The sequence below is a fragment of the Narcine bancroftii genome, chromosome 6 (genome assembly GCF_036971445.1).
Source record: "Narcine bancroftii isolate sNarBan1 chromosome 6, sNarBan1.hap1, whole genome shotgun sequence".
In the NCBI taxonomy this organism is placed as follows: domain Eukaryota; kingdom Metazoa; phylum Chordata; class Chondrichthyes; order Torpediniformes; family Narcinidae; genus Narcine; species Narcine bancroftii.
In genome coordinates this window covers 187,651,762-187,675,806 of record NC_091474.1, presented here as the reverse complement: position 1 = coordinate 187,675,806, position 24,045 = coordinate 187,651,762, and the positions used below count along the sequence as shown (strand labels likewise).

At 42.7% G+C, this 24,045-nt stretch overlaps 1 protein-coding gene across 6 annotated transcripts in view; it reads right to left on the bottom strand.

The window, feature by feature from the left end:
• l3mbtl3 (L3MBTL histone methyl-lysine binding protein 3) overlaps window positions 1-21,955 on the bottom strand; it is a 144,180-nt gene extending 122,225 nt beyond the window's left edge. For 3 of the 6 annotated variants that reach the window (XM_069886992.1, XM_069886996.1, XM_069886997.1), the window contains exons 1-4: window positions 21,743-21,834; window positions 2,519-2,661; window positions 2,094-2,199; window positions 1,570-1,714 (exon numbers count right to left, since the gene is read on the bottom strand). In XM_069886992.1, the coding sequence (XP_069743093.1) occupies window positions 1,570-1,714; window positions 2,094-2,199; window positions 2,519-2,635 (368 nt within the window). In that variant the 5' untranslated portion in view covers window positions 2,636-2,661; window positions 21,743-21,834. The other 3 variants (XM_069886995.1, XM_069886993.1, XM_069886994.1) reach the window with 3 other exon arrangements.
• Between the last annotated feature and the right edge of the window lie 2,090 nt (window positions 21,956-24,045).

The following is a 24,045-nucleotide window of genomic DNA, read 5'->3' as shown; positions in this document are numbered from 1 at the left end:
CATTACAGGGTAAACAGCTTGTGTCTGTTGTAAATTTTGAAGAGTCTACAAGTTCATCTGCTGACAACTGGAAAAAGAGAACAGAAAAGAATAATCTCAAGGTAGAGAAATAAGAAGACACTCAGGACAGTAATCTCTCAATGGAGCGGAAAGATTTTGAGGCCCATTTTCCTTGTCAGAAAAAAGGCTCATCTCTGCTCCTTTGCTTTTTGGTCTCCAAAAATTACAATGAAGATCTTCTTGGATATTTGATCTATAGAGTGAGAAATGTCATGTTATAATGGATAAGTATCTCCCTTTTCATACAACTCTCCTTTACAGAGAAGTAAAAGTGGATTTGTCTGCCAGTCTTTCACTCTTGAACAAAGTGTGGCTGATCCCCCACTTCCATTACAGCCAGCGCACGTCAACACAGGTTTTGGCTAGATTTCCCTTATAGCTGAATGAAGAGGTCTTGTGTTGTAGGCAGGAACCTCATTATTTAAGACCATTCTGCAATCACACATCATTTGCAAACATTGATAGGAAATGCAAGTGTGGCATTATAGTCATTACAGGAAGCAGTATATTAAAAAAATTGCCAATTTTTGGAGATTTCTCTACACAAATGAAGTACTGTTAGACAGTTGGCCCTGCCCATATGCTAGAAGAATGGATAATAAAAGTATCATCTTTCAAATTAATGGTAATGCCATTTAAAAAATGGATAGCACATACAATCTTTTACCAGATAACATTTGCCAAATTATTGAAACTTCCTCTGGCACTATTCAGGAAGTCTTGAGACCATCAGAGGTAGAAATTCATACCAGTGCCATCTTGATCCAAGAACTGCAAATGCCTATGCAACCTCACTTGACCAATCTGCTCCTTAGTAGCCAGTCCTGGCTGGCCTTTGTCAAAATCAGACTGAACTGCCTTGATCCACAGTCCCTCTGCTGCCAACATGGATTCTTCAAAAGTTCACACAATGGATGTTACTGTCCAAAAACAGAAATGCTGCCGAGGCACCAGAAACAACTTAAAAGATTTTTTTTTTTGAATGGTGAAAGCAGTCCAATACTTACCTTGACTTCCAAACCTTGATTTGAAGAATGTTTATACTTCCTCAGAGATTTGCCAGAAATTCCTTATGCCCTGCCCCCCCCACCACAAAAATTCCCAAAAGCCAAGACAGGTGCAGGAACTAGTCCAAATTTCAAAGCAACCCAAGTGCAAAAAAAACGATCTAATCACAGGCCTATGGCTTAATATTCAAAGCTAAATAGACGTGCTATTGATGACCCAATTTTTCACAGAAGGTATCTTTCATAGAAGCTTATCACTGTTTTTTTTGGTTCTTGCACAAAAGTAGAAACTCTTTTTGCGCTCCCCCCAACCCCCTCCCCCCTCCCACCATTTCTTCAGCAGCTATCTGTTTTGACTCTGAGTTCTTGTTTTTCTTCAGAAATTACAATTTCACATTCACAAGGCTTTCAAAACATCTAATTTTTGCCTACTGGCTCACTAAACAAAATATAAAAAAAGACTTTCAAAACAAGTCAACCAAAATATTCTTTGAGAGCTTACTTTTCCTTTGCTTGATGCATACATTTTTCACTACAAAATTTACTCCCATGACTAAACTCTTCAGTCATCCCATAATGACCACAATTCTCACAGCAAAGTATGCCTTCCATACTAGGGGGCTCCTCCATAGAATTTCTGGATAAAACTAAATAACAAAAAAAAAGCACATATTAATATTGTCAACACAAAATATTGTCTCACACATTTTAAAAAAGTACACCACATTATTCAATTGTACTCAAACCAAGAGCAAATTTATGACAAAAAAATTACCATGCAGAAGACAACTTGCAATATGCATTGAATAAATATTCATGTTCAGTATTAAATATGAACATTTTGCTTCTGGATGAATAACACCAAAAGTCTTGTTGCTCCATGAATTCAAACTACAAAACATTCTTTTTTGCTAAAAATGGCAGTTAGAAACATCATTAATTTAGGAATACAATTCAAAATTTATAATTTATTGCACATAAAATCTACATACAGAAAAAAGAAGTTATCTTAAAAACTGCACTGACCTTCCTGTGCAGTAGGCACACTCCATGTTGTCGTTGCTGTGGCTTTCTTTATTCTATCTACTTCATCTGTGATGATCTCCAATGCACCAAACTCATTTATTCTGAACTGAAGACAATGAAGTTAATAAGGAGATTAATCATTGCTTAGAATACCATTCACAAATTACAATTCCTTAAGAATCCATAAAATTGCTCCGACCACAAAGAAAATTCTGGCCATTTGTGAGAAGCAACTCCATAGACATCAGCAATGGATAGAAATGAAGTAACAGAAACTAAATCAGCCTTAAGCTTGTTTAACAATTACCACAAAATTATATTCTTGTAAAATACTTCAACATACATTACAACAACTGCATCATTTCCTAATTTGCTTGTTATACATAATTTAAAATGTTAGTTTTTTACTTTTGTTCAAGTTTTACCTTTAAATCACTCCCTGGAAGTGTAGCTATTCCATCCTTCCAATCCATAGCGCTGAAAACATCAAAATCTTGGCTACCAGTAGCAGGCGAGCAATCACTCACAATGCTTTTCTCCATTATAGAAGTTACTGTTGTGGAATTTACTGAAGGATAAAACAAAACAGATTTGGATAATATCTGATTCTGATTAACAGAACAAAATATACTTCAATTAAATGTTTATTGGAATCATTCATAGAATTCTTCACTTGCTTCTACCCAAAATTTTATCATCTTCTTGAAATGAAACACTCCAAAAGCTGGCATGGATAGCAAATACCACTACCTGTACTGGACATTCCCAGCAAAAGCCCTGGAGAGTTAATTCTACAAATTTAAAGCCCATATCACTGTTATATTGGCCACAATTCTCCTTCTCATGCCCTGCGGGATGCAAGCAAGGAAATGTGGAGAAGGAATATTCAGGATTCCAGAATGCTAAAAGGACAAGGCCCCAATGGATATGGTATCAATACTCATTCATGGCACAAAAGTGCAAAATAATGACTTCAGTATGGGGGAATTCAACCATCAGCCCTTTCCATTCAGATGCAACATTAATATACTAGATGTAATTATTGATCAGAAACCTATCAGGAAGAGACGCAAACACTGTGACTCCAAGAACAAGTTACAGTCTCAGTATTCTGAAGTTAGTGACTCACTCACATTATTGAAAATCCTTCCCATCATTTACAAAGGCAAGAGTTTAATGGAATCATCATCAATGCCTGAATTACAGCTTCAAAGCTACCAGTCAGGACAAAGCATCCCACTTGATTGACCCGTCATTCACCACCCTACACATTCAGTTCCTCACCATTCACTTAGGCTACTCTGATAGCAGTACCTCCAATCCCACCAAATTTCTGCTCCCATCCCACCTTGGTAGCAGAGTTCAAGAGCTTCAGGCACATGCGAACAATATCATTTGCATGTTTCACTCTTGTTGACTTGGAAATGCATCATTCTGATTTGCTTCAGGTTCAAATTCTGGAACTGACTACTAGAAGGACTGCTGCAGTTCAACAATTCAGCCCATTCAAAGGAAATTTCAGTTGGACAATAATGGCTTGGCCATCAGTGCCCAGATGTAAAAATATCAAAGAAACCACTAATAGTTAAAAGAGAGTGCAAAGGTGTGGCTGAAGAGGAGATTGGGGAGGCATATTACAGGCAGAACAACCCTAATGATTTTCTTGTGAATTAAAATTAAACTAAAAACCACAAATAAATTAACCTCCACTTGTCCAGTCCCTTGCCTTGCCAGGTTAACCCGACAAAGAATCCAAGGTAAATATGGAAATACCCAATACAAACCCAACATTTTCAATTTATATTTGCAAGGAACTGTTTTGGGGTGAAATTGCAGCTGCCTTGCATTATTTTATACTCCTTGTGATGCATGTGATCTTGCTGGTTAGATGCACACAACTGTAATGAAGCAGATACTGCCAAGTCCATCTTAGTTTGTACTGTGCCTGCAGAGTATCTTGTTCCAAACTGCCAAATACCCAACCTTTTAGAAGTTAATGGGATGTTCAGGTTCTCATCCAGTGGCACATTTAGGTACAGGAAAACCCATGGTATCCAGCGCCTATGGGGATTGGTAGATGCTGGATAAGTGTATTTGCCAGTTGCTTGAGACTCACTCTTACACTGCCTAACTAATGCACCAGAATTAAGAATAAACAGTTTAAAAAACAAAAATACTATTCTGTACTTATACCGAACAAACTTCACTTACATAAATATACAAACCTTAAAGTATTTTATTTTCAGTCACATTCTTCGAAATCATTTAGCCATCACTACATCCTCCCTCTACAGAGCTGCCCAAAAGACAAACAGTAAGATTTGAGATAATTAACCCTCCTCCCCTAAATTTACAGACAAAACCTTACTAATATACCTTAATAATATCAATAAAGACTCTTACTAAGCAGGGAAAGGACTCTAACTCAAGGGAAATAAATTAATTGTGCAATGTTATGATAATTATATTGTAACATATCAGTGCACACGTATGTATGTAAGCAATCTTATGGCCCCATAGAAGGATCTTAAGCTGAAGAAATCAAAGGCGTTGGGGATCTTTGTTGTCACCAAACATGAAAGCAGCACATCAGCTTGAGGCAAAGCTATGAAACGCTCCTCCCTTAAAGGGCAGCACAGCAGTGGATTGCACTTCAGGTATGCTAAGGTCCAATCATTGCAGATCCATTTATAGCTTAGAATGTGATTGAAATAACTTGATCTGCCAGGTATCCTTACCAATATCATAGTTTTCTCTTCCTCTTCCAAGGAACACGCACACTAAGTAAATGGCATTACAACAAGGAACCCACAAAGGTTCACATTGTAAAGTTAATTGTACAGTTATGAGTAAATGTATTATTTAATTTTCTTCAAGAATGTTGCCACTGGGCAAAATAGATTACATTTTTTCTGCCCAAAATCCCTTTCAGGGATTGGTTATCCAGTTCTCTTCTACCAACATTTGTGAAGTAAGGCCATGACCACTCTTATCCTTTGTATAACTTTGACTCTATTTTCAAACAAATATTAAATTAATTGGCTACTTATCAATGAACAATACTCTGAAGTGTCCAGGTTTTCCTTTGCAATTCCCCATAACTAAATTAACACACACCTGAAAGAATCAAAAGTGCCAATCTCTCACCAATATGGCATACAGTCTTTACATTGAAGGTGCTCTACTTAAGTAGTAAACAAAAACAGAAAATTAATTCCTGTCAATCAAAACTTTAGAAAAGAACATGAAAGTCAACTTCTCAAATATGAACCCAGCATGATTTAGTGAAGGTTGAGTGGCCAAAAAAACACATGACAGAATAATACGAAATTGATACAAATGCGGTGCACATCTCTTGTAGCGAACCGGACCCGCTTGTATCACTGCGCTGTCGGGGCTTACTGATTGCCTCGTGGGTTAGGCCACAGCTCATGCCCCAGGCAACATGATGACGTCACCGCCGCACGGGATGGAATTCCCATTGGCCTTAAAGGGGCACACGTGAAATTCAAATAAACAGTTCAAATGAAAGAAACCTCCACCATGTCCTATGGTGTGTTTCTATGTGTGAGGCAGCCGTTACATTGGTGACTCTGCAGAGCCCAGACGTTATCTGGTCTCCAACCACGGATTTGTCGGTGATCAGCGCTGTCTCCGTGAAACTCCCCCCACCGCCCCCCCAACTTTTGGACCCATTGACCTCGCACGTGGTTCGGGCAGGTGGAGGTGCAGTTTCATCTCAGACAGATCACCTCTGACTCCACGATGTTCTACCATGTGGTGAGCGCCCTTAATGAAGAAACTGCAGCCAGAATGGATGACCTGATCCACGATCCTCCAGAGGAGGGCAAGTGCATCACCCTCAAAGCCCTCCTCCTTGGCACCTTCAGTTTCTCACATCGGCAGCGCGCGGCCAGGCTCATCGACAGCCTGGCGGGGGGGGACAGCCCCATCCACACTAATGGACGAAATGCTCCCACTGAGAGAAGGCCACAAACCCTACCTGATGTTTGAGCAAGCCTTCCTGGATCAAATGCTGGAAGATATCCTGCTTCTACTAGCAGACGAGGATTTCTTGGACCCCCGAAAGGTCGCAGCCTGTCCCGACGTGCTGTGGAGAACCAAACGGGAGAACGAGGCCGCCATGAATCAGGTCACCCGCCCTGGACCCAGCCGACCACAGCTCACCCCCCAAGCTGAAACCAGAGGAGCACCAAACCACCTGGTGTTTCTGTCACCAATGGCCCGCAAGTGCCATCAGCCCTGCTCATACCAGGGAAATGACCAGGCCAGCCGCCACTGATGGCTGTGACGGCTGGCAACACGAACAGCCTCTTGCACGTGGTCGACAAGACCAACGGACGACGTAACCGACAAAGACCATCAGCACGCAGAGCATTCAGGTATACCTCAGGCCGGACCAGTACCGCTGGAAATTCCGGCTGGCCACTGTGGGCATTGCACTGCTGGGAGCCGACATCCTCCGAGCGCACAGCCTGCTGGTCGACCTGAAGGGCAAGAGACTCGTGCATGCCCGCGCCTTCCAGACCCCCTCCGACTCGAGTCGGCCAGCGTGCACAGCCCAGGGATAGCCACCATCTGCACACCCAGGGATGAGTATTCCCTCATCCTAGAAGAGTTCCCCACCATCCTACGGCCACAATTCACCGCCACCATGCCCCAGCATGGCATCCGCCACCACATCGCCACACAGGGCCCTCCACTCCACGCCAAGGCCAGACGACTGCCACCGGAGAAGCTGCAGCTCGTGTAAGAGGAGTTCTCCCACCTCGAGGAACTAGGCATAGTCTGCAGGTCAGACAGTCCTTGAGCCTCTCCCCTGCACATGGCCCCAAAGGCCTCTGGGAGTTGGCGCCCATGTGGGGACTACCGCCAGCTCAACGACGCAACCACACATGACCAATAATTCATCCCCCATATACAGGACTTCACGGCCAACCTACACAGCCCCAGGGTTTTCTCGAAGGTTATCTTGGTGAGGGGCTACCACCAAATTACCGAACACCAAGATGATATTGGCAAAACCGCCATCGTCATCCCGTTCAGCCTTTTCGAATTCATGCGGATGCCCTTTGGCCTGAAGAACGCAGCCCAAACGTTACAGTTTCTGGGCCATACCATCACCGTGGATGGGGCAGCACCATCACAGGACAAGGTCAAGGCCATACAGCAGTTCCCCAAGCCAGACACCCTCAAGGGCCTGCAGGAGTTCACCGGAATGGGCCTCGCCCTGATCTCGGCCAAACAAAAGACCCTTGAGTGGTCGATGGAGGCTGAAACAGCTTTAGCACAGACCAAGGCTGCCCTCACTAGTGCCACCCTATTGGCCCACCCATGGCCCGACGCCCACACAGCACTCTTGGTAGACGCGTCTGCCACAGCCATTGGGGGCGTCCTCGAGAAAGAAGTCAACGGACAGTGGCACCTGCTAGCATTCTTCAGCCGGCACCTCTGACCTCCAAAGCTGAAATACAGCACATTCGACAGGGAGTTCCTGGCCCTGTACCTCTCTATCAGGCACTTCTGCTACTTCCTCGAGGGCAGACCTTTCACCGCCTTCACGGACCACAAGCCACTCACTCAGGCCCTCGCTATGGCTAAGGACACTTGGTCAGCGCGCCAGCAGCGGCACCTTTCCTACATCTCGGAGTTCACCACTGACATCTAACACTGCACTCTCCAGACCCACCATCCACAACTTGACCCCCAGCCTGAACTACGGCCAATTAGCTCAGGTCCAGAGAGGGGATGAAGAGACGCAGGCCTTCCGAACTGCCATCACCAGCCTGCGCCTCGAGGACCTTCCTTCTCCTATCAGACAGCCACGACACGATTCTGTGCGATGTCTCGACTGGCTCGCCACAACCAGTGGAGGCAGGAGGCATTCCAGGTGGTTCACAACCTAGCCCACCCCTCCGTCAAGACATCAGTACACATGGTGGCGGATTGAAAAAAACAAGACATCCAGATGGTGAGGAATTGCACGCATTGCCAAGTCTCTAAATTCCAGGGCATGACAGACCCTCACACAACATCTCGACCCGCCAGCCAGAAGATTCAACCATATCAACATCAACATAGTGGACCCTCTACCAGTGTCCAGGGACGCCCGCTACCTCCTGACTGTGGTCGAATGGACGACAAGGTGGTCGTAAGCCATCCCCATCAGAGACAATTCCACCTAGTCCTGTACCAGAGCCCCGCTTGCTAACTGGGTTGCCCAGTTTGGCGTTCCAGCGACAGGGGCGCTCAGTTCATCTCCACCCTCTGGGCGCAACTGGCAAACCACTTGGGGATCAAGGGACCATGGCTTATCATCCCCAGGCAAATGGACTTGTAGAGCGCTTCCATTGGCACTTCAAGTCAGCTCTCATGGCGCAGCTAAAAGAACCCATCTGCCGCGGGTCCTGCTTGGCATTCCAATGACTTTGAAGGAGGACCTCCATGTTTCACCTGTGGAACTCATCAACAGTGCACTGTTGTCACTGCCAGGAGAGTTCTTCGGGGCGGGCACAGATTGGGAGGTGAGAACCGAACCCTCCTCGTGAACCTCTGCAACAGACTCACCTCGTTGGCACCCCCACCACCAACCCACCACGGCAAACACCCGGAGAACATTCCCAAGGAGCTGGCCTCAGCGGAGTTCGTGTTTGTCCGGCGTGGCCCGTCCCCTGCCCCCTGCAGCGTCCATACGAGGGCCCGTACAAGGTCCTACACTGGTCGGGAAAGACTTTTACCCTGGCCATTGGGCACAGGGAGGAGTTATTCACAGTCGACAGACTGAAGCCGGCACAGGTGGACTTGGCTCAACCCATGAGGATGGCCCAACCTTAGCGGAGGGGTCGACTGCCCAAGCGGCGAGATGCACAAGTCGGTTCTGGTGGGGGGGGGGGGGGGTGGATGTGTGGCGGCGCACATCTTTTGTAGCGAACCGGCCCCATTTGTATCGCCATGCTGGCGGGGCAGCTGCAGGAAGATGGCCCTGTCGGGGCTTAGGCCACAGCTCACGCCCCGGGCAACGTGATGATGTCACTGCCCCGTGGGGCGGAACTCCTATTGGCCTTAAAGAGCTGTGCATGAAATTCAAATAAACAGTTCAACTGAAACCTCCACCATGTCCTGTGGTGTGTTTCTGTCTGTGTAGCAGCCGCTACATACTTTTGAAACACTGTTCTGAAATCTTACGTAAAACAAAATCCTCATGATCAACGACCGGTTTGAGGACATACATCTTTCAATCGTGTAATTTCATGTGTAAAGACTTAACATAAAGAGTGCATTGATGTATTTTTTTTTAATTATTGGTATTTTGTGTGGAACATAAACATAATGTGCAAAATACACACAAGGTGATGGTAAGATGTATTCCACAACTCAAGTTGGTTACAGCATCAGGAAAATAGAGCATTGTCATGCATTAGATATAAAATCTGCATCACTGTTGACTTTCCAATTTCCATGAACTTCCTCCCCATTCTTTCTTTCCTTCATCCCTGTCTCCCTTCCTCCAGCTTCTCAATGCCTTCCCTTCCTTCTCCTATCAGAGCTATCTTCTCCCCATTCAGTTTCCTTTTCTTCTACCCTCAAACCTGTATTACCTTTCTTCTGTTAACCTGTGTCTCTCCTTTTTCTCATTTCCTTCACTCTTCCCCCACCCCCCCACCACCACCCCCACCATTTTCTTCTGATATCTGACTAATTTTTAGAACTCCTGAAGTAGGACTCAGGCTCAAAACATCAACTGCCATTCACTTTGCACGGCTGCTGCATGACCAGATGAGATCTCCAGCAATTTGGTGCACAGCACTAGACCCCTATATTTGGACATTTTAGTGTATATTGTCAATTATTCACATGGAGGAAAGGGATCAAATCAAACCCGAATCGGAAATCCTCCAAGTTTACGAGTACATGAACATGCCACTGGGACTCGGTCAATTCTGAGCTCCATGGCTGCTGAGAACATTTTTTCTACTGCATCTATGTGCCAATATAAGATGGATTAAAAAATCTGGTTCAGTTGCAGTTTTGAGTATTATTGATTTGCACAGCAAAGTTATTCTCCAAAAAAAAAATCAGGCTGACAACAAGAAGCCCATTAACCAATTTTATGCAGGTTCAAATGTTGTTGTCAATGACAAAGGGGCTGGTCTCCTCACGGACCTTGAAGTAAAGCCAGCAGTATTGTATTGCATGGTTTTGGCACTGCTTTTGCTTATTTTGACTCCACACAACCTGGAACCAATTACAAAGGAAACTGATTTTTCAGGAACAATTACATCATTAAGCAGGATGGGCAATCAGAAGGTCTGAGGAGGGAGAGAGATGGGTAGAGGAAGAAGCCATGAGGAAGGAGGAGGGAAAGGAGGGAAAAAAGATGGAGAGGGAAATTTTTAAAAAATTAAAATTCAATGTCATGCAAGTGTTGGTGCTGGAGGCCCACGTTTTCAGATTGATTGTCAAGAGTATATGCACATGACATCACATACAACCCTGAGATTATGTTTTTCTGAAGGTGAAGCAGAATTACCACTTATTGGTAGTGCAACAAACTACACACCATATCTTTCTTCTTTGGCTTGGCTTTGCAGACGAAGATTTATGGAGGGGGTAAATGTCCACGTCAGCTGCAGGCTCGTTGGTGGCTGACAAGTCCGATGTGGGACAGCCAGACACGGTTGCAGTGGTTGCAGGGGAATATTGGTGGGTTGGGGTTGGGTGTTGGGTTTTTCCTCCTTTGCCTTTTGTCAGTGAGGTGGGCTCTGCGGTCTTCTTCAAAGGAGGACATGTGAACAAATAAACAGATGACAAATGTAAACAAACTGACTGTACAAAACAATTTTTTTTAAATCAAGATGAGTCTCTGAATGAGGAGTCTGATGGTAGCAGCCTGCTCCTGAACCTGGTGGTGCAAGTCTTATGGCCCCTAGGCCTCTTTCCTGAGGACAGCAGTGTGACCAGAGCTTGTGCTGAGTGGTGTGGATCCTTGATGATTGCTGCTGCTCTCCAACAGCAGCGTTCCCTGATGATGTTCTCGATTGTGGGGAGGGGTTTGCTTCTGATATCCCCATACCAGACTGTGATGCAGCCAGTCATCACACCTGTAGAAGTTTGCCTAGGGTTTCTGGTGTCATACCAAACTTCCGCAAATTCCTGAGAAAGTAGAGGCATTGACGTGCTTTATTCACAATGCCATTAGTGTGCTGGGTCCAGGAATGATCCTGAGAAGTAACTCCCAAGATAATAACTTGGATGAAGTGTACTGAAGCACAAGTTGTTATGGACGCAGAGATAGCATAAGACATAGGAGCAGAAATCATGAGCTAATAACCTGTGATGCCCTGGCTAATCAATAATCCATTAATCTCTGCCTTAAATACACCCAATGACCTGACCTCCACAATCACCACAGATTTACCACTGAAAACAATTCCTCCGCATTTCTGTTCTAAGCAGACACCCTTCAATCCTAAAGTTGCGCCCTCTTGACATAGACTCTCCCTCCATGGGAAACAACCTTTCTAATCCTATTCTGTCCATGCCTTTCAACATTTGAAATGTTTCAATAAGATCCTTCCCTCATTCTCCTAAATTCCAATGAGGACAGGTCAATAATATTCCCAGAATTATCCTTGTGAACATCCTCTAAAGCAGGGTGGCCAACCTTTTAATTTTTCATTTAGACATATAGCATGGTAACAGGCCATTTCAGCCCACACTGCCCAATTAACCTACACCCCCCTGTACGCACTTTGATAGAGGAAGGGGATAGATTGGATTGTTTTTTTTCTTTTTCTGCTTTATTTTATATGTTATTTCAACAAATGGGTTTAACATGGTTGCATGGATCATGTCAATTAAATGTTTTTAGTTTTATCTATTTTATTTTCATTGGTTCTTTTGTGCCTTATTACGTATACAAATGAAATATTATGTAATTATCAATTCTGTATTTATGCTTATATGTTAAACAATAAAAAACATTTTAAAAATAAAGATACCATAAAACTCACAAGCATCCAGTGAAGGAAATAGAAATCAAAACATTTAACATAAACAGTTTAAAGGCGAATTTCTCATTTCTATATTCCCCAAGGTATTGATGAACTGGCTCTAGAACATTTGTATGATGCCATGAGGTATAAAACCAAAGGTGTTTGTACAGCAACAGTGAAATAAATTCTTGTTAAATCAATATGTGGACTGAGTGAAATAGGGACAAAATGTTTTTGTAATTTTCCTGCTCATATGCTTTTCATTCACAAGGTAATGGGATTGGAAATGATCCAGAAGTAATCAGTCAATGACTACAGTGCACAAAGATTTAACATAATGCAAGGAAAGCACTAATGAGGGAATGAACACTAAATACGACCAGAATATCCCTAAATGCTAATACAAGAGTGTACATCATTAGCTTCAATACTGCCATCTACTGAAAAAAATTCAGGCCTTGTGTTACAGTAACATTGATGCTACTTGATAAATAAGAGTTTGTCGTGCAACTTTGTTAAAAAGCAACATTTCTGCTGATGCTGCACATGTTGAATAGCATTTGATATGGCAACAGAGTGCATGTAGTCTGTAGACCAGTGGTTCTCAACCTTTTTCTTTGCCCTCACATGCCATATGCCATAAATCTTCTGTGATTGGTAAGGGATTGCTTAAAGTGGGATGTGAGTGGGAAGGGAAGGTTGAGAACCACTGCTCTAGACCCAAATGTTACTGAAATATTTTGCTTGAGAAAAATAGTCTTTGGCCCAATTCCTTTGGAGTAATGAAACCATTCACATAACGAGTCAATTAGGTACGATTAAAACAGTTGTTTTCAAACCCTTTTTCTTTCCACTCACATACCACCTTGAGCAATCCCTTACTAATCACGGAGCACTTATGGAATAGGGATTGCTTACGGTGGAATACGAGTTTAGGAGGGCAGTTTGAAAACCACTGTAACAATAGAAAGGCTACAATGTCCACCCTTCCTTACATAAAGATGTGCTCCAAACCTTCGCTGGCCCATGGTTGACATTGTTCACATATTTACAATTGCATCTCTTGCTGACTCCCAGATAAAGATTACCATAATATTCTGATGCCTGCCTCTGGGGTCTTAAGGAAAGCCAGGATCTTATTTAATAAACAAGTGAACTAATGTGGGAAATTAAATCAATTGAGATCAACTCAACACTCTGGTCCTGGTAGAGCTCAATATTAAATATTAATTATTAAAGCTCAGTGGTCAACTTGATGATCATGTTTTTGAATTTAAAACATGGGATGGAAGCATCATCAGGAAATGAGTCTCGAGAAGGTGCCATGAAGCCAACACCACGAAATTGAGTTATCCTGTCACTGAATGATATTTCCACTATTCTGTTAGTTAACGATGGTACTCCATGATGATAAAATATTGTATCCGTCTGTGGATGGTATCCGTCTTGTTGCATCTGCACTCCTTTAGAGTATTCCATTCAATTGAATGTCAAGGACAAGTAATTAAAAAAGCTCTTTCTTATTGGAAATTGTAATTTCCTGGCACTTGACAGGAGTGAATGTTACTTGGCACTTATCCTCTTGATTCCCACATGCTTTGTTGATCTACTTGCTTGCATGCTGAACTGCTTCATTTGATAAGGAGTTCTGTATTGAACTTTGATTTTATGATAGATGGAAGGGTATTGGTGACAACTTCAGATGGTTAATCCAGTATACTTTTCTGAGAAAATCCTGGAACAATGTCCAGCAGTCAAAATGATTAACCTAAAATAACCACAGCCATCTTCCAAATCTGTCAGAGGGTTTTCCATTAACTTAAGTTTTACTACGACTTTGATGCCATGTCAGATTAAATTATTCACTTGTATAAATGGCTGCAACTCTCAGCTAATATCAGAAATTCATTTGCCAGAAAAAAAGCAGCAATGATGGACAGTTTGTGAATGGTGCTCGGCTATTATTGATGACGACTTTTAACACTTTGTTGATGATTGATTGCAGACTAAAGAGGCAGAAATAGATTAGATTCATCCTGCTTTGTCACTTGGGACACTTGGACAAAATACAGCTCTGTGACTGTCCTGGTCGAGCTCAGCTAGTCACGACTAGATCCCAATTAGCTCAAAAGCAGCTCAAATTAACAAATACAACTCAACTATTGTCAGAACTATAGCTACTGTCCCAGGGATTTTGCTGTCAGATTTTCTTGATATCTGCAGAGTGAATTTAATTTGTGCTGGTGGGGACACTTGGAGGCAGCAAGCATTAATCAAATGCATAACTCTCCCAGCTGAAGACAGATGTAAATACTTCAGCGTTGTCTTCTGCAGTCATATGCTAGGCTGTACCACTGATGCGTAGGGAGTAGTTCATGGACCATCTTTCGCTTGTTAGTTGGAAAGAAGGACACTATGATCTTCTCTGTTGATTATAGAAAAGGCTGTGATTCCATAATGTATTGCTATCACATTTTAGAGAATTATTACAGAACAGAGGGTACTATTTAGCCCACTAATCCAAAGCAAATAAAGTATGCATGTATACAGTATCCAGTCTTGAACTGTACTTTCATTCGGTTGTCACCTTGTATTTTGTCAAGGTTCATGCCCCAATTGAGATCCTCTTGCACATAATGGACTAAAACAAGATTGTTTATTTAGATTGATGATAATGGCAGATGGATTGCCAGGCCATGCGATCATAGATTGTGAAATAATACAATTCTTCTGTGGGTCCCAATCCCAAAGGCCTCAACTCATTCTAAATGCACTCATGTGGCACTCTGATTGTGCTACACACATCAATGTGTTAAAAGAGTGGTTCTCAGCCTTTTTCTTTCCACTCACATACCACTTTAAGTAATCCCTATGCCATCCGTGTTCTGTGATTAGTAAGGGATTGTTTAAGGTGGTATGTGAGTGGGAAGGGAAGGTTGCAAAACACTGCTCTAGACCCAATTGTCACTGAAATATTTTGCTTGAGAAAAATTGTTATTGGCCCATTTCCTTTGGAGTTATGAAACCATGCACATAATGAGTTAATTAGGTATGATTAAAACAATGGTTTTCAAACTTTTTCTTTCCATCCACATACCACCTTAAGCAATCCCTTACTAATCACAGAGCACCTGTGGCATAGGGAATACTTAAAGTGGTATGTGGGTGGAAAGAGAAAACTTGAGAACCACTGCATTAAAGTATGTACTCACACAACCTACAAAGTGTAAGTTTATGAGGATATGATTAAGCGTCTTTGCCCATTGCGACGGCTTCCCTACCATTTACTGCAGGTTCAATTGGAAAGGAGTGTTTACGACTCAACCAATCCAGTCATCAGTGCTTCATTCTTGGCAAAGTGTACTAATATCCCTCTATTTTTGCCCTTGGCCAATAGGTGTTTAATATAGGAGAATGATTCATCAGCTAAGCAAGACAATTAGCAGGAAATTTGACCATGACTTTTTTTTTAAATGGGGTCAAAACAATGGTGACTCCCCCCCTGCATTCTTTTTGTCAACAACTTTAGTGGTTCTGCCCTGATTACAAGACACGATTTATGTCGGGATACCCATGGAGTCTGGGGCATTGAATGAAAACTGGGAGCTTCCCCAGCTTGATCATTCGATCAAGTTTCCATTTTTGAAAAAATTCCCAGATGTTTAAGAAGATGACTTTGCAGTATCAATTGGCAGGTTATGTCATTATCAGTGTCAATACCCATTCAGACTTCAATTGGTCTGCCCAATTTCCTAATAGTTTTTTTGTTAAATATCTGTTTGATGCAAACCGATTAGACAGCCAAGCAATTTTAGAGGGCAGTTAATTGGAATGCATAGCTTTAGTTCTACTGTGAGATATCTTTGCAGATGATGCCGCTTTAGTTGCCCATTCAGAGCCAGCTCTTCAGCGCTTGACGTCCTGCTTTGCGGAAACTGCCAAAATGTTTGGCCTGGAAGTCAGCCTGAAGAAAACTGAGGTCCTCCATCAGCCAGCTCCCCACCATGACTACCAGCCCCCCCACATCTCCCTCGGGCACACAAAACTCAAAACGGTCAACCAGTTTACCTATCTCGGCTGCACCATTTCATCAGATGCAAGGATCGACAATGAGATAGACAACAGACTCGCCAAGGCAAATAGCGCCTTTGGAAGACTACACAAAAGAGTCTGGAAAAACAACCAACTGAAAAACCTCACAAAGATAAGCGTATACAGAGCCGTTGTCATACCCACACTCCTGTTCGGCTCCGAATCATGGGTCCTCTACCGGCACCACCTACGGCTCCTAGAACGCTTCCACCAGCGTTGTCTCCGCTCCATCCTCAACATCCATTGGAGCGCTCACACCCCTAACGTCGAGGTACTCGAGATGGCAGAGGTCGACAGCATCGAGTCCACGCTGCTGAAGATCCAGCTGCGCTGGATGGGTCACGTCTCCAGAATGGAGGACCATCGCCTTCCCAAGATCGTATTATATGGCGAGCTCTCCACTGGCCACCGTGACAGAGGTGCACCAAAGAAAAGGTACAAGGACTGCCTAAAGAAATCTCTTGGTGCCTGCCACATTGACCACCGCCAGTGGGCTGATAACGCCTCAAACCGTGCATCTTGGCGCCTCACAGTTTGGCGGGCAGCAGCCTCCTTTGAAGAAGACCGCAGAGCCCACCTCACTGACAAAAGGCAAAGGAGGAAAAACCCAACACCCAACCCCAACCAACCAATTTTCCCTTGCAACCGCTGCAATCGTGTCTGCCTGTCCCGCATCGGACTGGTCAGCCACAAACGAGCCTGCAGCTGACGTGGACTTTTTACCCCCTCCATAAATCTTCGTCCGCGAAGCCAAGCCAAAGAGAGATAGCTTTAGTTCTACTGTGAGATATAGGTCAGACCAAACGATGTCAAATTTCTTCCAGGGAATACATTGAACCAGATAGATTGAGCAGCATCAGTGGGAGAAAAGGACTGGTCAATGTTCTGGGTGAGAAGTAATCAGGTTCCGGCCCGAGATATCAACTATTCTTTTCCTCCCATTGATGCTGCTCAACCTGCTGAGTTCCTCCAGCAGATGGATTTATGCTCCAAATTCCAGCATAAGCATTCTCTCCTGGATTTTGATAACATTTTATTAGTTTAATGGCTATTATTAATCATGCTAGGTTTTTTTTAAATTTCTAGACATGTAAATTATCTGGAATTTAAACTGCCAAGTTGCCGTGGCAGATTTGAACATGTACCTCCAAATAATTAGCCCTGAGGACTTGGTTACTGATAAAAACAGGACTGTAATTTATTTGTTGTCTGTGGGTCAAAGTATTGAGTACTTTCACTGTTGCATCTAAATGTAAGCTGTCCAATTCAGTAAATATCATGCATCGTGAAACACTGTCTTGCTCAAGTAAAAAAAAAACAACTATATTGTAAACTTTGGGGGTTCTGCAAATATTTTGTGCACTATGGATGGGTGACAAGAGTAAAAATATATAGCCTGAACCATGCAGTCCATTCAGAGGACAGCTCTTATTTCAATAGAGAGATGTTAAATCTTTCCATTCCTCAGTCTTTCAACCATCCGTTGAAAACTATTCCCAATAACTTAGAAGCAATAAACATTGAAAACACTATTAGACCAATGTACATTATTTACTCAATTCTAGAAGTTACATCAATCACAATAAGTTTTTTTTAAATCACATTTCAAAAAGTGAAGGAGGACCACAATGTCTGTTGGCCAAATGATTATGGAGTAAAATCATTAATGCCAGAAATTTTAGGGATAGGGAGATCATTATATTTTACTTTTATTTTGGAGAAACTACTCCATTTAAAAAAAACATTCACCTGCTTCATACAATCTTCTGCAATTAACATTAAAAAATAACTTCAATAATTTCAACAATCCGCTCCAGCCTCTGTGCAATAAGAGAATGCCTGATTAATAATTAAGCAAACCCTGCTTTTTAATCTTCCGCTCTTTCAATCAATTAAGGACAGACAATAAATGTTTCCACTTTTGGGAAAAGCAGCTCAAATGAATAAACACAACCAAATAGAGTAACTTCTATTGGGAAATTTAACTAAGAAACCAGAAATTTTCAGCTTTATTGGTTCCATAGTAAATATGTAGCAAGTATTATCCTTTCAGTTCCTCAATAAGCTCAATTTTTTACCTATTTGAAACATCCATTCTTTAACATGTATGTATCAACACCACCTGTAATCATGCATCTAACTTAATTGATAGATATGGATGCTGGATTTAGAACTTCAATATCAGTATTGGGTGGATGTTCACAAAGATAATCACAGAAAATAATATCTCAGCAATTAGGCTAAAATAACCAAATCATTTTACTCTTGACATGACGAAGTAACATCTTGTGTTATGTTTCTGAAATCTACAAGTTGAATTACTCTTGATCAAAAAGATTGTTAATAAATTTAATTCATTTGGAGAATAACAGACCCATTATTTCCATCACATGAGGATATTTCATAGAAATAGAAAATATTATTTTCTCTATATTAAACTGCAGTACATTAAAAAGTTATGAAGCACCTTAGTAAGTCTGACCACTTATTACTGTTACAATATTCAAAATCACTAGAAATGATACAACAATATTGTTATTACATGTATTGCTAAATGAGAGTTACTTTTCAATAAAAAAAACTAAAAGATCCAGGATCCAAAATTTGTACTTCAACAGAATTGCATTCCAACCCTGAAAAGCAACTGATAGATAAGTTTTCCCCAAATGTTTCTGTTGCATTATTAAATTGAGATGATGCTCGTTTAACATGACCATGGCAATTTTGTTATGCCTCAATTACCACAGTTAAATACATGGTCATTTAATACTCCAACAGGGATTTAAACAAAATTTGTCCAAATGTTTTAAAATTTACAGACTGCATTCTTAAACTTTCACTCTACGGTTTAGCAAAATGTCCACAAGTCAATTGAGAAAGTATAGTTCAAACAGTTCATTGAACTTTTTTGAATTATGATAATACTTATGAAAATGTGTTGTACAACCAATTTCAAAATCTATTCCAATGATCTCTGCAATCAAATTCCCTGTCAAATTATTCCAAAAATCAATATACAAAAGGCTTCCAGACAGAGGAATAAAAACAGCTTCTAAAAAGAAAAATGCTAAACACGATAAATTCAGTGCTTTGAAGCACTGAAAGTCTATGAATTGACAGCAAAACATCATTCATAAAGTGCATTAGACATTAGTCCACCAAGAAATCAGCTTGCCATCGCCAACACCTTTTAAGCAACTATTGCTAACAACGGCACAACACGTGGAACATACAACCTCATAGAATCATCAATTAGATCTATTAAGTATTGTGAGCTGAGTAAGCAGGTTGCAAATCAGCAACACGGACTACCCATATATTTAGTATGAATCACACTAGATTTGACAAGCTAAGAAAGAATAAATTTTAAGGCTTCAATGCCTCACCATGACAATGCATCTTTCATGAGTCAATTCAACACAACTTTATCTGACATGGCTGTAGGAGAAAGTGAAGTGTACATTTTGGAATGCCAGGGATGCATTCTTAAAAGCAACAAAAGCATCTGAAAACTCAAGCAGGTCATATCGCCCCTTGAGTCTAACCCACCAATCAATACAATCAGAGTTGATCGACTCATCTTCTGTCAGTTCCATAATACCCCCAATCTTTCAAAAATATCTGTGAATACCTCTCGCACTTGAGGAAATAGCTCAGTCGACCTAGCCTTGACCATTTAGGATAGAGCAACGAGGTTTTTTTTTGGCCAGTTTCTGAGAGACAAGTCCTCTCCTGGAAATTAGCTTAGGGAACCTCTGAGTTTACTGGAAAGTCTTCAATTTTTAGAGAAGACCTCATTTTGTGGAACCTCGCTTCTTTTACAACATAACCCTTTGGTTTTTTAAAAAAAACGATTGCAGTCCCATCCTTTGATTGGAAAACATTAGCATAAAATTAGTCTTCTGTCACTGGTCCACCCTCCTGTGGGTCAAGTGCTCTCACTCAACAGGAATAATAAAACTGACAGGGGGGGTAGGGGGGTTATTAAATATGAAATTCAGTTCACGGTGCAAAAGGAAATTCACTTAGCAGCTTGACCCTCCAGAACATGGCAGGCATTATTCACCACCCCCCCCCCCCCCCCCCCCCAAGTAGTATGCAACTGGGGATAAATTCATTCAACCCTGTATGATAGCAGTCGGGCCCACGGAACAGTAAAGTAATGCCCCCGATGGAAGAAGCGTCTCGATAAGCGGGGGTGGGTTGGGGAGAAGGCGGAACAAAAGCCCAAGTGTCGCCCCTTTAAGTGGGAACAATTGGATGCCCATCTTGACAGCCCAAGTGCAGCCTCCCCTCCTGCACCTCGACGCAGAAACCATTTGAGGTCGCTCTGCGTCACCTTTTGAAAAGCATGTTTTGGACTTGAAAGTTTCCAGGATTCACTCAACTATGTGCAGTAGTTTCTAGAGAATGACTGCAAAGGCGAACACGTTTCACTGAGCCCCGCCGCCGCCTTTAATCCGCGCTCCCGCCCGGCCCGTCACTGGCACCAAACTAACGTCCGCGCGAACCGTTTGAGCGAAATGAAGCTGGCACCTCGAGGACTTTCTCACCGTCGGGCTCGGCTCCCCACTACGCGACGGAGCCGCGGCTCCTCTCTCCGCAGCTTTGACGCTGTCAGCGAGGTTCCCGGGGACAATAAAAGAAAACTTAGACCGACTGCAGAAGGCATCAAATTCAACGTGCACCCCCCCCCCCCCCTCCTCGCGCCGACTTCCTGAATAAGCGGCCGGCCAGCCCCTTCCACCCTTGCCTCTCTGAGTGGAGCCCCACAATTGCCCCAGTCCCCCCCCCCCCCTCAGAACCACCCCGAGATTTCTCTTCCTCAAACACTTCTTGGATTTTATTTGGGCAGTTTCTCAAAATGGCGGAGTCTATATTCATGAAAAGGCCTAAAAGGAGACACGTTGCCTCCAAACGTGAATTGATGGCCTTTTACTCCAAATTCAAGAAGGCAACAGAAAGGGGGAAGGAAGAGGGGGCTCGGAGGCGGCCGGAAACATCGTGTCGGACGCTGCCCTTCCAAGGGAAGCCTCGCACTTTTGCTCGGGAGCCACAAAATGGTCCGTGTCCCTGAAGAGTTGTTTGGGGGGGGGGGTGAAATTTAATTTCAACCCCCCCCCCCTCTTCAGCTCCCAATAGCGTCCCTCGTCGTTCAGCCGCAAAAGTCGAGCGCTCTCCCTTCCCCACTATCGGAATGGGTGTCCCCCCCCCCTCTCCTCCTCTGTGCAGTTTTTTCCTCCCATTCATGCAATCTTTCTCCTTGCTGCAGGGTTGCTCTGCCTCTCCCGCAGACACTCAACCACTCGGTTCTCTCCAACTACTTTATTCAAGTTCCAGCAAATGCAATTAGGATAAACGTCAAGAAAGAAGAAAGGGCTCAATGAGAGAGAGAGGAGGGGGGGAGAGAAAGAGAAGGGGGGGGGGAAGAGAGAGAGAGTTAAAGATCAGGCCAGGTGAAGGAAACACACCGATACACCAGGCACTGCCGGAAAGCTTGGGTCCGAAATTTTGGATAGTAAAAATTGCACCGTTTCTTACCCAAATTCTGTCACGAGTAGCAGACAAATGCCCAGGTCGACAGTGCGCACGCGCGCGGGCCAGCTGCGAGCAAGGAACTGCAGAGAGGAGGAAAAGGAGCCACTCACCCACCTTCTGTGAGCTCCAAGCGTCTGCCTGGCTGTCCTTCACCCCTTATTTCCATGCTGTTCCCACTCGAAACTTTCTCTGCCCCTGTCCCCACCCCCCGATCTGCACGACGCTGGGGTAATGCACTTTGGAAGGAAGTCATGCTTAGTTATTGCAAGACCATGATGTCTCTGACGCATATTTCTTGGGCGATTGGCGAAGTTGCTTTTGATGGGTAGATTTATTGGGTTTTTTCTGGCGGTTGAGTGACTATGAATTCAGATGTTCTTCATTGTGCGCTTTAATTTTTCTTCAAAGTTTTGGCAAACCTTATGGCTGTTTTTCATTTGTACAAAGGATTGGAACTCAACACTCCTTTAGGCAAACCACCCACTCCCCCAGTTGACTAAAGGGGTTTTTTTTTTCCTGGAAAACGTTTTGTTAAGCAAAATTCCATAAATAGAAAAGACTGGCTGAGATGTATTCTGAGTATTTTACATCATATATCCCCGTGGGTGGAGAGTTGCATGCTGTTCAGTAAACAAAAAAGAAAGTTGATGTGTAAATCAAAGACAAGAAACCGAAATTTGTGTCTGTTTCATTCTTTGGAGAACATTACAAATTGAGGATGATCATTGGGGAAAATTAAAACATCTTTTTTTGCTGAAATCAGAACTCTACAGGCATTTAATGGAATGTGGTCTATTTATCACCATTTCGTAAACAAAAGTTGCAGAAACAGGTTTTAAAGTTTCCTGTTGGCAAAGGAAACCTATTTTATCACCGATCCCCATTAAATTGAGAGACTTCGTGATGAGATATTGAAAATCAATTCATTAATTCCTGTTCAGAGAAAGGGCGACACAGTTTTGCATTGGGGTGAGCAGAACATTCTTCCAGCCTCAACGATTCAGGTTCAATCCAGTGCTGTCTGTAAGAGTTTGTCCATTCTCCTGTGTTCCTTTGGTTTTCTCTGAGTGCTCCGATGCTCTCCATTGTTCCAAAGACACCATGGGGTTTGTCGGTTAATTGGTCACGTGGGTATTTTTGGGCAGCAGGGCTCATGGGCTGGAAGGGCCTGTTCACATGCTGTATCTCTGAATTTTAAAAATGCCAGCAAGTCAGACAACATACATGCATAGAAATGGTTAGTGTTTTTATCCAAAGCCAAAACATTGAGTGACCTTTTCTACTTTTGGATGCTGTCTGATATGCTGAGTCTTGTTGAAAGACTCAAGCCTGAAACATGACTTGTGTATCTTTAACTTTGCTCTATAATGTACATCATTTGATCTAAATTTCCCCAGCATTGTGTTTTTACTTTAATCATGGTGTCAGCAGACTTTCATGTTTTCTTCCTCCAAAAAATCTTTATTTGCTCAAGATTCCAGCATTTGCAGTTCTTGTGTTTCTTCATTCCTGCAGTTCACCATTTGAGGTCACTTGTGTGTCCCATCCTTCATGTTTTCTTCCAGGGCTAGGATTCAAATCAAGTTTTAGATTTGAGATTCCTGAGCCACAGAAGCTAAAGTTGTTTTCCTCATGTTTTTTCATGGTGCGTTCTAAAGATGGCCCCATCTTACAGAAGCACATCTACAACACCCATCAGGTATAAGTATCCTATAAATGTCCATCCAATATGCAGAATTGGTGCTCTGTTGTCCAGGTTTAACCATACCAAACTCTTACAATCCTGAGGCAAGTGAAGTCCCTCAGAGCAAGTGAATGAGAGTAACTTTCTGGATGCTAACTCAAAGTTTAGAGAAGATTTGGACATACATTTTCTTCTCATGCATGATATTTATATTGGCACAAATCATATTGAAGTAAGCCCAACAACTAGTGGCCAGTCATTGGTGAAATAACAGGGAAATGTCAAAGTGAGATGGGTAACAGAGGAAGAAACTCCTCAATAATCATCAACCACTTTAGGGTGATGTGTGTTTGTGTTTAACTCATTAAGCATTTTAATAAAGTGACAGGAAACTAGTGATGAGAGCAAATTGTTGATATTCTAAGTACAGATAGACAAAAGATATTTTAAAGTGTCAGAGAATTGGCTAGTCAACAAACATCAAGCCCATGAGCAAAGCTAACATGATGCAAAATTAGCCAAGGGCGAGGAAATGAAGAATGATAAAGTTTGACTCTGGATTAGAACGAAGGAAGATGTACATTAGTGTTTCCCAAGGATCAGGGCTAGAACCACTGCTTTT